At 36.0% G+C, this 12,272-nt stretch overlaps 2 protein-coding genes across 2 annotated transcripts in view; both read left to right on the top strand.

Annotated features, from left to right (window-relative positions):
* Nucleotides 1–7,846, top strand: part of unc13bb (unc-13 homolog Bb (C. elegans)) — a 128,312-nt gene extending 120,466 nt beyond the window's left edge. The window contains exons 32-39 of the mRNA XM_056467035.1: nucleotides 883–1,029; nucleotides 1,108–1,231; nucleotides 2,557–2,607; nucleotides 3,615–3,692; nucleotides 4,535–4,682; nucleotides 6,325–6,417; nucleotides 6,499–6,658; nucleotides 6,942–7,846. Of these exons, the coding sequence (XP_056323010.1) occupies nucleotides 883–1,029; nucleotides 1,108–1,231; nucleotides 2,557–2,607; nucleotides 3,615–3,692; nucleotides 4,535–4,682; nucleotides 6,325–6,417; nucleotides 6,499–6,658; nucleotides 6,942–7,227 (1,087 nt within the window). The 3' untranslated portion in view covers nucleotides 7,228–7,846. The remainder of the gene's footprint in view (nucleotides 1–882; nucleotides 1,030–1,107; nucleotides 1,232–2,556; nucleotides 2,608–3,614; nucleotides 3,693–4,534; nucleotides 4,683–6,324; nucleotides 6,418–6,498; nucleotides 6,659–6,941) is intronic.
* A 3,811-nt stretch (nucleotides 7,847–11,657) lies between these two features.
* Nucleotides 11,658–12,272, top strand: part of atp8b5b (ATPase phospholipid transporting 8B5b) — a 41,788-nt gene continuing 41,173 nt past the window's right edge. Inside the window, exon 1 of the mRNA XM_056467143.1 lies at nucleotides 11,658–11,861. The gene's annotated coding sequence lies outside the window, so the exon portion shown is untranslated. The remainder of the gene's footprint in view (nucleotides 11,862–12,272) is intronic.

The following is a 12,272-nucleotide window of genomic DNA, read 5'->3' as shown; positions in this document are numbered from 1 at the left end:
CCATTATTATCTGTAGTAGCAGCAATATAGTTCATGATAAATATTATAAGCATTGTTATTATTATTGATATTTTTATTATTAATCTTAGCATTATTATTATTATGATCAGTAGTAGCAGCAATATGGATGAAGAAGATAAATATTATAAGCATTGTTGTTGTTGTTATTATTTTTAATCCTACCATTATTATTATCATCATTATTATTATTATTAAAATACACCATAAAACATAATTTATTGGAATGTGAAATTTTCAGACGCATTAAATGAGATTTTTATTATAAAAACACTTTAATGGATGTTTTTAAAGTGTATTACCAGGAAGTATTACATATTGAATTGAAATATCATATTTAATCTACAGTTTTTGCTCATTTTATTTATTTATTTGATATATTTTGTGTATATTTTGGTTTTATATTTTTAATATCTTGTATTTTGATATTTGGAGTTGTTCTTATCATGTAATGTTTTATGTATATTGATCTTGCCATAAAATAGCCATGAGTGGCTGATGTGCCAATACATAAATAAATTAATTATTATTATGTTTACATGATATTTATGAGAATTAGAGAAATAGTGATTATATGGAAAAGCTTTTTAAATGTTGGAACTGAAATATGCTTTAATTGTTCATAAACCATTTCATTATATTTACCTAATTGTAACTTTAAACACATCTAGTTACCAAACAAAACTCATAACAAAAAATAAACAAAAATAATAATAATAAATATTTAATAATTCTCTAGCTGTAGTGTTCTTCAGTTTTAAATGCCACTTCTAGTCTGGATTGCATCATATTTCAAATCATCTCTTTACTCGCTGATAAAGAAAGCTTGTTATTTTGTAAATACCTTTCACCTTTCCTCTGTAGTTTCCAGAGTCGTATTGATGACTGCATGCGCCAGATGGCAAGTCTGCTGTACCAGATCAAGGGTCCCGTCAACACCAACAACAAGAACCAGGTGGAGGCCGATTCTGATAACATGCTGCGACCGCTGATGGACTTCCTGGATGCAAAGTGAGGAAAAACTCCCGTTTAAATTAAACTCACATTTACTCGAAGTGTGTACTGATGTCTGTGTGTGTTTGTGTTCAGTCTGATGCTGTTTGCCTCAGTGTGTGAGAAAACTGTGCTGAAGAGAGTCTTAAAGGAGCTGTGGAGGATCGTCATGAACAGTTTGGAGAAAACCATCATCCTTCCTCAAGGAAACGACACCTTTGTAAGACCTGCATGACTTTAATGCATGGGTGTCAAACTCGATTCCTGAAGGGTTTTGCTCCAACCCTCATCAAAGACAGATGATCCAGCTAATCAGTGTTCAAGACTGCTAGAGGCTATTAAGCAGGTTGTGAGCAGGAGGTGCCTGGAGGTAAAATGGAGCTACGGCCCTCCAGGAATTGAGTTTGAGACCACTGCTTTAATGCTAAATAAAACATCAGTTATTAAACATTCGATTTTCTTCGATTCTACCTGGAGAAAATGCATCAGGTTGTTTTGATTAATGATCACCTACAGTCAAGCCCGAAATAATTCATATCCTTTCAAATTCTAGCTTTACGTTTTTGTTCAAATGGACATAAAAAGCAGTGAAATATACAGTACGATGCCTCTTTTATATCATCTTATTTTCTTTTGAGAGAAGCCTGTGTCGTTTCCGGTCAAAAAAACAAAACTTACTGGTTGAATAAAACTAACTTCAAGTCTGAATTTGCCAGGGGTATGAATCATAATGTTTGTACAGTGGAGATCAAAATCAGAAAACATCATATAAACACTTGAGTCTTTCCTATAATGTATTGTTCATCATTTCAAATGTCAGTTGTGACTATATTAAAACTTATTTTGTGGAAAACAGTGATCATAATCAGGGGCTGTTCTAAGATGCTTTTAGGTAGACTATAGTCTAATATTTCAGCCCTCCTAAAACCATCACCTTTTAAACTAACAATTTTATTTTAGTATAATGAAAAACAAAATTTGAATAAAATATAAAAGGGTAAAAATATTTTTTGTAAATAATAAAAATGTGCAGATAAGAAAAAAATTCAACCATGTTATTTTTTATGATTTATTTATTTTTATTCTGAACGTGGTATACATTTGGGTGCAATATTGCTGTTTTGCTGCTGCTAGAGCTGAAGATAAAGTTAAATTCTATATTCATCAACAATACCAAGGGTTGAGCCCCCATACGGATGAAATCAAAATTAGAAAACATTAATCTAGTACAGTAAAAATTCATTAGGTTACCTGGGAGGAATCTGAAAGTGTTCTTTAATGTCTGCTAAGATTTTTTCTTATTAAGCTCATTCACATTTTTTTCTTCAGAATTTATGCAATTCATGAAACGTACTTAAAACCGTCTCTTTTACTCCTGTTCGTATAACTTCAAACAGTACTAACAGTGACCTTATCATTTCGCAAACTGTAGGTCGTTTTCTAAATTTGGTCTCTGCTGTATGTTAAGATGTGATATCCGTATTTTACATGTATAGACTTCTCTCCCTACTTCCATGTTGTAACGCTTTCATCTCTTTCCGGCAGGGAATGATCTTTTCAGCGGCTAAAGAACTGGGTCAGCTCTCCAAACTCAAGGTATGGCTTCAGGCTTGTTTATTCCAGACTATGATCTCTTTAAAGCAACTCAGAGTTCAGCTGCATGGGGAATATAGATGAAGAGTCCCGCTTAAATGCTCTCTGCATGTTTTTGAACCCTTACACACTTAAACATGCTTGATGCATGATCAAGTGTGTTTTCTTTATTTCTCTAATGTTTTACTGCACTGTCCTCTATTTAGCTTTAAAAAAACATTCATTGTAGTAAGAAAACATGCTACTTTCGGAAGACAATTTTTCAGACTAATGAATATTTTAGAGTAGACAAATTCTAAAGTAAAATTAGTAAAAGTGTTTCTTTCTGTTTTTTTGACTTTTTTATTTTTTGTAATCAACTTAATTTTACAATCCAAACTATAATTTTCATAATTCCTGCCTTATTTGTTGTTCTAGTGACTTTATTTTTCATAATTACAACTCTAATTGTCATTTTGCTTCCAGTTTGACTTGTTAACTCAAATTCCATGTTCTCCATGTCATATCTTATAATTGTAACTTTATTTATTATTATAACTGAGACATTTCTTCCTTAGAATTATGCCTTTCTATGCTATTTTTGACTATTTGTTGTTGTGGTATTTTTTTGTGATTGTGACTTTCTTGTTGTGGTATTTTTCTTTATATGCAAAAATATACAACAATGTAACTTTAAATGTCACAGCTTTATTTATTTATTTAGTCCTTTTTTGTCTTGTAATTTGACGTATTGCTGTAAATAAAGTTAAACTAATAAGATATATGGCTTTAAATCTCAAAATTGCAACTTTATTTGCAATAAAGTTGCCAATTTAGTTTTTTGTAGGTTTTGCTTTATTAATTGTTACTTTTTTGCTAACTATTTGTAACTATATGTCATAATTATAAGTAAATATTTCTTTCTACACTGCAAAAATTGTCATATAAAATGAATGAAACATGGACACATTAGTGTTCAAATGTTTTGTCTGTTAAATTGCATGCATTTGAAATATTATTTGCCCCTGCAGGATCACATGTCTGGTGAAGCCAAAAGCCTCACACCCAAGCAGTGTGCGGTCATGGATGTGGCCCTTGAGACCATAAAGGTATAAGTGATGCTTTCTCTAAACCAGCAGTAAAACTACATTTACATAAGAGTAATTCCATATAAATGTCAACCTTGTTTTAACCAAAACATTAAAACCCTTTCTAAGCTGTTTGTGTTGGCCTCTACAGTGGTCGGACAATAAAACTGAAACACCTGGTTTTAGACCACAATAATTCATTATCATTAGTAGGGGCTACTTTTGCAACCAATACAGCATTAGTTCATGTTAGGAATGACAGATACAAGTCCTGCACAGTGGCCAGAGGGATGTTGAGCCTTATAGCAGAATAGTGGCTAGGTCACTGTGTGATGCAGGAGGAAAATGTTTCTTTACTCGCTCCTACAAAACACTCCAAAGTAGCTTAATAATATTTAGCTCTGGTGACTGTGCAGGCCATGGGAGATTTTTAACTTTACTTTCATTTTCATCAAACCACTCTGTCACCAGTCTTGCTCTGTGTCTGGTGCATTATCATTCTGATACATGCCACTGCCTTATGGATACAATGTTTGAACCATTGGGTGCACATGGTCCTCCAGAATGGTTCGGTAGTCCTTGGCAGTGGCGCACCCATCTAGCACAAGTACAGGGTCTAGGGAATGCTATGATATTGCGGCCCAAACCATCACTGATCCAACCCCATGCTTCACTCTGAGCATATAACAGTCTGGATGGTATGATTCTTTGGGGCTTTTCCACACCGTAACTCTCCCGTTACAGATGTTTCCATATACTGTTAACATATACGTTCTCTGTGAATTTCTGTTTTAAGTTTTTACTGCAAATGTCACGTCTATTATGCTGGAATTGCTCCTGACTAACTTCTGATTATACTTTAGCAATACTTCCATGCTGGAGGAAATGGTTTAAAGAAGGCCTTCCTGGAGAAAAGTCCCGAACTGTCCTCTCTGAGACATGCGCTGTCTCTCTACACCCAGACCACAGACACGCTCATCAAGACATTTGTCACTTCACAACATGCTCAAGGTGAACACACAAACACATGTCAGTTTCACATCCATGCACACTAGACTTGATAGCATTAGTATCAAAGCAATACTACACTCTGAAGGTTCTGTTCACATTGTGCATTCATTTGTATTCTTTTCTGTCTCTTACTGCTGAATCTACATGTTTTTTCTGTTGTCGTTTGTGTTTTAATGCTTCGCTTTTGACCTCTGTCTTTTTCGCTGCGCATCTGTCTCTTCTTCAAGTGCATAATGGGAAGGGTTTGAGGATCACACCTAGTGAGAAAATCCAGCCGTCCAGGGGTAGGTCACCATAGACTCCCTGAGACCCAGATATCCTGAGACCCAGATATACCCTCTTATGAAAAATCACCCCCCCCCCCTCCTCCTCCAGAGCTATTCCTAAATGTGATTTGGGTATTTTGCTTTGTACTGGAGTAAATCTCACCAATCTACTTTTTGTCTTTAAAATATTATTTTGCATGAAAAATTAGGCCTTTGTTAGGATCAATAAAGACCTCATGAAAAGATTTTGATGACAGGTTTCCAGGAAGTGACATGGGAGTTAAAAGACAAATAACCAGTACTCTTTTGATATGTCAAAACCAGGGATAGAAACTAACTTTTCCAAAGAGCTTTTTTCAGTTTCATTTCTGTGGGTGAAACTATGAACCGGTCCAGTGTTGACACCTTGTGGACAAGTGCACACAGTTCAAAGTGCACATGTGTACATGTTGTAAAACTGCTAATTTACTTTGCCCGTAAGTGTTTTTATTTTTCATTTATTATTATTTCATTCTATTATATAGAATTACTATTCCGATCGGATAAAAATTTGGTCATGCCCATAAGAGTTGAATGACTCTGACATATCTTTTTTCCGGTTAGACGAGAGGAGACATGAAAAATTTGTCTTCTCATGTGCATTGTCATCACTTCCTTTTTCAATTCAGATCAAGCTTAATCTTTCCCTCTAATTCCTCAAAGCCTCCACAGTGCATGTATGGCCTATTTTAAACCATCTTTGTTTGCGCGTGTGGGTGTGTGTGTGAGTGAGAGTGTGTTTGTGTGCATGTACTAGTTTTTATGAGGACAAAAATTCTTACAATGGCGTTGGTATGACCTAGGAATTACAACGTTGAAGTGGTTTATAAGGACATGCCTTTTCCTCGTAATTCAAAACTGTTATAAATCTTACTTGATTTTTTTCACATTCAAAATTTGCTACAGGTGTCATGTGAAGGTTTAGGGGTACAATTAGGGTAAGGCAGTGTTAAGAGCAGGGGTACCCAAACCTTTTCTTATGAAGGGCCAAAAACCAAACTTGATTGAGGGTGGAGGGCCGATGGTAAATATACCCCCCCCCCCAGACACACACACACACACACAGGGTGGCATAGTAGTGAGTGCGGTCACTGTAGTTTTCCACCACCACCATATACTGTATGCATATCTTGATAACAAATGGCTACTCAAAAGTATGCTAAACCTCATTTTGGGACACATTTGAGGATGTCTTCATTTGTGAAATCAATATTTTAAAAGTTTTTCAGTTTTTTTCTGAGAGTAAGGTTATATTATGTCCTTATACTAGAGAACTTGGTCTTTATAACTGACTCTCTATATAAAAACATCTTAAATAAAGACATGTGTTTCTGTAGGCTCAGGAGTTGATAAACCAGTAGGGGAAGTGTCCATACAGATCGACCTCTTCACTCACCCGGGCACAGGAGAGCATAAAGTTACAGTTAAAGGTACGTCTTACTGTGTTAAAGTGAGTTTTTTGTCTCACCAGTGTATTTTCTGTTGGCTGAATGTCATTTCTCTGTGTGTAGTCGTAGCTGCTAATGATCTGAAGTGGCAGACATCTGGGATGTTCAGGCCGTTTGTTGAGATCACCATGATCGGCCCTCACCTCAGCGACAAAAAGCGCAAGTTCACCACCAAATCCAAGAATAACAGCTGGGCGCCCAAATTCAACGAGACCTTCCATTTGTGAGTGCAAAACCTAGACGTAATCATTAATGATTAACAGCACATTAAGCAATGATGTGTGAGGAAGCAAATGAGACTACAAAGAGGAGGCCTTTCTCTCTGTCTTGGATTGATGGATGGGTGATAGATTTTAGATTACAATGAATAGATTATTTCATGATAGATGGATAGATGGATGGATGGATGGATGGAGGGATAGATTTTTTATTTTTTTTAAAGAGGCCGTAACATAAGTGAATCTGTGCAGATGTACTATAAGCATGTTTCTGCTCTGTGTGTTCAGCATTCTGGGTAATGAGGACGGGCCGGAGTGCTACGAGCTGCAGGTGTGTGTAAAGGACTATTGTTTCGGTCGAGCGGATCGCGTGGTGGGCATCGCCGTCATCCAGCTGCGGGATGTGGCGCCGAGGGCCAGCTGTGCCTGCTGGTGTCCTCTGGGGCCCCGAATACACATGGACGACACGGGCCTCACCGTCATGCGGATCCTGTCCCAGCGCTCAGGGGACGAAGTGGCCAAAGAGTTTGTCAAACTCAAGTCTGACACACGCTCGGCTGAGGAGGGCAGGTGAGGATCATCCCAGACAGAAAGAGACAATCTGAAAAACACCGTCACTTCTGTGTCCCACTAAACACACCCCTGTCCTGCAGAAAAGGGCTCTTAAAAGCACGGGAGAGTTTCATTTAGGGAACTGGTGCTGTGGGTAGTGGATGAAAGGGAGTCATCTCTATGAAACAGAATCAACACTTTGATTTTATTTTGTAAATGTGGATGTATGGTGGAAGATACACAGCCAGGCACTGGCAAGCTAGGGCTATTCAGGGTTGATGGCGCCTTGTTTTATGGAAAACAAGATTGTGAGAGATTTTCCTACCGTATATTTCATACAGAAATGTGTGTTTGGACAAATCTCATGAAAACAGACCATATTTATCCCACCAATGCTTAAATATGAAATATAATATCAAATAAGGAATATTGAACTTTATATTAATATATTTACATTTATAAAAGGAAGCCTGTTTTAGGACTCTTTTCCATCATTTTCTGGAATATTACAATAATTTTCTTCATTAAATTCTCAATTTTATTTAAAGGTGATTTTTATTTCAGGGAAAAAATACTGTAATGCAATACATGTTTATTTATTTCTAGTATTAAATACTGCACAAAAATGTATGATGACATAGTTTTGGGTTTAAATATATACTATAAATATAAAACAATTATTACAATAAAATCTAACAAAAATGGTAAATATATCTTGCATGTTCTCTTTTCCACGACTATTGAGATGATTAACGGTAAATTCTGATATTTATTTAAAGCTAAAAAACAAAATAACATACTGTAATACAATAAAGATTTGTTTAATATAAACATTATATCTATTTATTTAATAAAAGTATACAATTTAGTGCGCCAGATAATTTGAAGACATATTAATAACCTTCACTCTTTACAATAATAATTAAATCCGTACAGTATTTCACAATGCTAAATAAAATAAGTTATTACAATTCTTCTCATTTTTTCTTCCTGATTTTTGGGGTAAACTTTGACCCTTGATATTTTTATGAGATTCATCCATTTTCAGTGTTTTCAAGAACTGAATCAACTTTAAGCTGTAAAACCAGACACGTCTCTCTCACAAACATTTTGTTCACTTGAAACACACAAAAAAAAAAAGGCGTTCATCCCTGACTTGGGCTCTTCTAATCATTCGAAATGTTTGGATGTGCGATTTGATCTCGAAACAGTAGATGGCGCTGTATGTCAAGGCCATGACTTCAGTAGCATTTTTCGTATAATACAGAGATTTACATCCATTCGTGGACTTTTCTTTCTCTGTAAACCTATGTTTTAGTCCATGCTTATTGCCTTATTTCGTTGATTCTGTGAATGTGTCGAGTAGAAATGGAAACATTATAATCGTCACAAGCGTGTTTCGGGGGCCAGGTCTCATTCACATTCTCTTGTGAAGTGAATTGTTGCATGATATAATCAGAAAGGACAGAAATCACATCATTTCATGACACATCCCTCTGCCAAAAGTGTGCCTTTCTTCCAGGCTTTTATGGTCACCATTCGTTTCAGAAGTTATTGGTACTTTAGCCATCATCTTTGACCAGTAGATGGCAGCAATAATAATAATAATCTCAATTGAACATTTACAGTCGTTTTATAACACATACTTGATTTTTTTTATGTCCACCGAAATGATCATCAGACAGTATTGAAGCTACGACAAATTATGTGTAATACCTTTTTTAAATAATTAAAGGGATAATGGTGCAAAAAATGACAATTTTTGTTCATTTATACATCAAAGGACAATAAAGATTTTTAGCTGAAATAGTTAAATTAACAGCAAATTTCCATTTTGGGGTAAATAATGCCTTTAATACAGAAAAATCAGTGTTGGTGAGAAAATGCATAAAATATCATTAGATCATTTATTAGAATAATAGTGAGTAGATGTATTATTATATATATATTTCATTTCAAAGTGGCCTTGTTTAATTTTTTGGTTCTGATTTAAATGATTTTAACTGTTACTTTTCTTTAAAAATTCTCTTTTTCCCCCTGCTGTGAAGTCTTGTTGTTTCTTCATTTTGTTTGGCTTGTTATTTCTCTTCACTTGTTCATTTGAAAGTTTTTGTACTCGTGTTTCACTTTGTTTTTCCAGAAATGACTCAAATGGCTAAAATGAAGACTGTATAACACTAGATGTGTCTCCTCGTTGCCTGTGCAAAAACTCTCACCTTGTTCATTGAAATCTCAATGTAAAAAGATGTGTATTTTTCACAGAACACTGCCAACATGTAAAGCGTATGTTGATATTGCCAATCGTTGTTGTGACTGTTGAACCTGTTATTTATTTCTGTACATTTCTCACTTCAACTGTGTCACTTTATATACTGTTACCATTGTTTAGCCAGCAGTGTTTTCGGAGGGAACTGTCACTATTTGTAATATACACATTCCTCGTGCCAACTTGTGGAAGTTCTCACTTTTATTATTACTATAATTTTTTTTTTAACGATACTGACAATAATTACTGGCATTGATGGGTTTTAATGAGTTCACTCACATTTTTAAAGTGATATTGATATTGTACGCAGTCGCTGACCAGGAGAAATGTGTTAATAAAATGATGTTTGTGTGCACTCCAACAAATGATTTATACATAAAGTATCTTAAACTAATGTGGGTCTGATGTCATTTATGTAAATTCTCATCTGCTTTCACTCTCAAATTTGAGGATATTTTTCAGAACGTAAGCCCTTTTCACATGGGACATCAATTCTGCTCATTTACTTGCTTTTGAATGGAGCTACATCAAACAAACATCTGGTAGCTTCGGACGCCATTTTAATTTCTGGATGAACTGTTTCTATTCAGTGTCACACTGTATGCAAGTTGACATCATGACCAATGGGTTTGTGCACCAAATGGACCATCTTTGGTTATTCCTTACAGTGTCACTCTCTTGATCCTGTGGCCTTCACTCCTTAAAAATAAATGCTCCAAAAGGGTGTTATGTAGTCAAAAGTATGCCAGAAGAGCTGTTTTGAGTTTCCAAAAGAACCTTTCAGTAATGAGTTCTTTAAAGAACTGATATTTTTTTTTTACAATCTAAACAAATTGTTCTGGAATGGTGAGGTTTGGTGGATGTAACAATTCTTCAGTGACTACTGCCCTACTTTATTTTTAAGTTAAGAGTGTAGTGCTTTGCATATGTGGCGAATGGGATTTGCAACATTATACTTGCCTGTCTGCACTCTGAAGAGCAATTATGCTGTTTCACTCCATTAAATGAAAAAAGCAGCATGAACATGCGGTCTAACTATCTTAATTTGTCTTTCATGGATCTTACAAGTTCAGAACACCAGTTTTTTACAATTCATTTGAGTATTATTAACACTGTGGCCTACATTCTTAAAAATAAACGTTCAAAATGTTTTTTAAGCGATGTTAGAACCATTTTTAGTTCCTCGATTAAGCTTTTTTGATCAAAGTGTTTCAGACCATTTTAACAATTTAATGAACTTTTTAAAAAGAAAAGTGCTGGTGGCATTGTGGCTCAGTGGTTAGCACTATCACCTCACAGCAAGAAGGTCGTTGGTTTGAGCTGGCGTATCTGTGTAAAGTTTGCATGTTCTCCCTGTGTTCACGTGGGTTTCCTCCGGGTGCTCCGGTTTCCCCCACAGTCCAAAGACATCCACTATAGGTGAATTGGATAAACTAAATAGTCTGTTCTGTATGCGTGCATGTATGAATGTGAAAGTGTATGGGCGTTTCCCAGTAATGGGTTGCAGCAGGAAGGGCATCCGCTGCATTCGACTGTGGTGACCCCTGATATATAAGGGACTAAGCCGAAGAAAAATGAATGAATGAATAGTGCAATGATGGATCTCAATTTTTTAAATGAATCTTATTCTTAATGGATCTTAACATTGATATTTGAGAGATGGCACACGTGTACTAAAAAAGGGCTATGATGCTCATATGGGAAATGTAAGTTTTAATCTAGCTTGCAACATGTCCTCTGCCCTCTTTCTGTTGTCCAATAAAAAACATAATAAACAAGAGTGTTCTTGCAAATCTTCATCTGACATGTGATATAGTGTATCATAAACATGAGCTGTTTTATAGCCTGTAAACAGAGGAAAGAGATCCAGCTGCTGATCCAATACAGAAGAACAGTCTCTTTAGCTCTGAGCAAGCTCATTTTTTGGATTAATAAAAGCGTTGTTCTCTTTGTACAGCTGTATAAATTTGAACAGCAAGATTTGGTGTCATACCCAATTGTAGCCGTTTTCAGACAACTCGCCCACATCATTCCCTCATCCAACTGTTTTACCCGCTTCCCTCTTTGAGAGTCCAAAGATCAGCCAGTGTTTGCTTTCCGTGTGTCCCTGAACACATTACACTGTAAAATCCCTCCATTTCCTTCAATCTTTCGCAGTCAACCAATCACTGACCCCCTCTGTAGGCCACAACTACAGCCCTGGAAACCCTGTCCTGACGTCAGCCTACGCTCTTCACCTGTACTGTAAGCTAGAGACTCGTTAGCAGTGGCATTATGGGAAATGAAGTGAAGGTGTGTGTGTCCTTTTCCACGCATGTTTATGGGCTGCTGGTTTACTCTGAAACGCTGCTGTTTCTCTAGGGCTCCTGGATGGCAGACGTGTGACTCAGGTAGGACACCTTTTGCTGCTGTGCGTTTTGCTCGTTTATTAATGTTTTCAGGATTTGTTAAAGATTGTGTTGATTTAGTAGTTTAGTTTTTTTTAGAGAGAGAGAGCGAGAGAGGAAGTATTTAACATTGAAAGTAAGTTACTTATTGACTTTGGCTGGAGGCACTTGTAAGCAGCATGCTTTGTTAAAAATACTGACCATTTTAGGTAGAGTATGTGATAAGTTCCATTTAATGTGCCTTGTACGTCGGTGTGTATATAAAGAAGAGTGGAGATTTGTCAAAAGTGAAGTGATAAGGCGGTGTGTTTTAGGGTGTGTGATTTTCCTTGTTGACTCAGGAATATAGATGGTGAAGGTGAGTGTTTTGCTGGTGTTAAGGGGAAACCAGTCTCTAGACTGACGCCATTAACT

The sequence above is a fragment of the Danio aesculapii genome, chromosome 10 (assembly GCF_903798145.1).
Source record: "Danio aesculapii chromosome 10, fDanAes4.1, whole genome shotgun sequence".
NCBI lineage: Eukaryota > Metazoa > Chordata > Actinopteri > Cypriniformes > Danionidae > Danio > Danio aesculapii.
The sequence above is the reverse complement of the archived record's forward strand: the minus strand, read 5'-3'. Positions and strand labels throughout refer to the sequence as shown.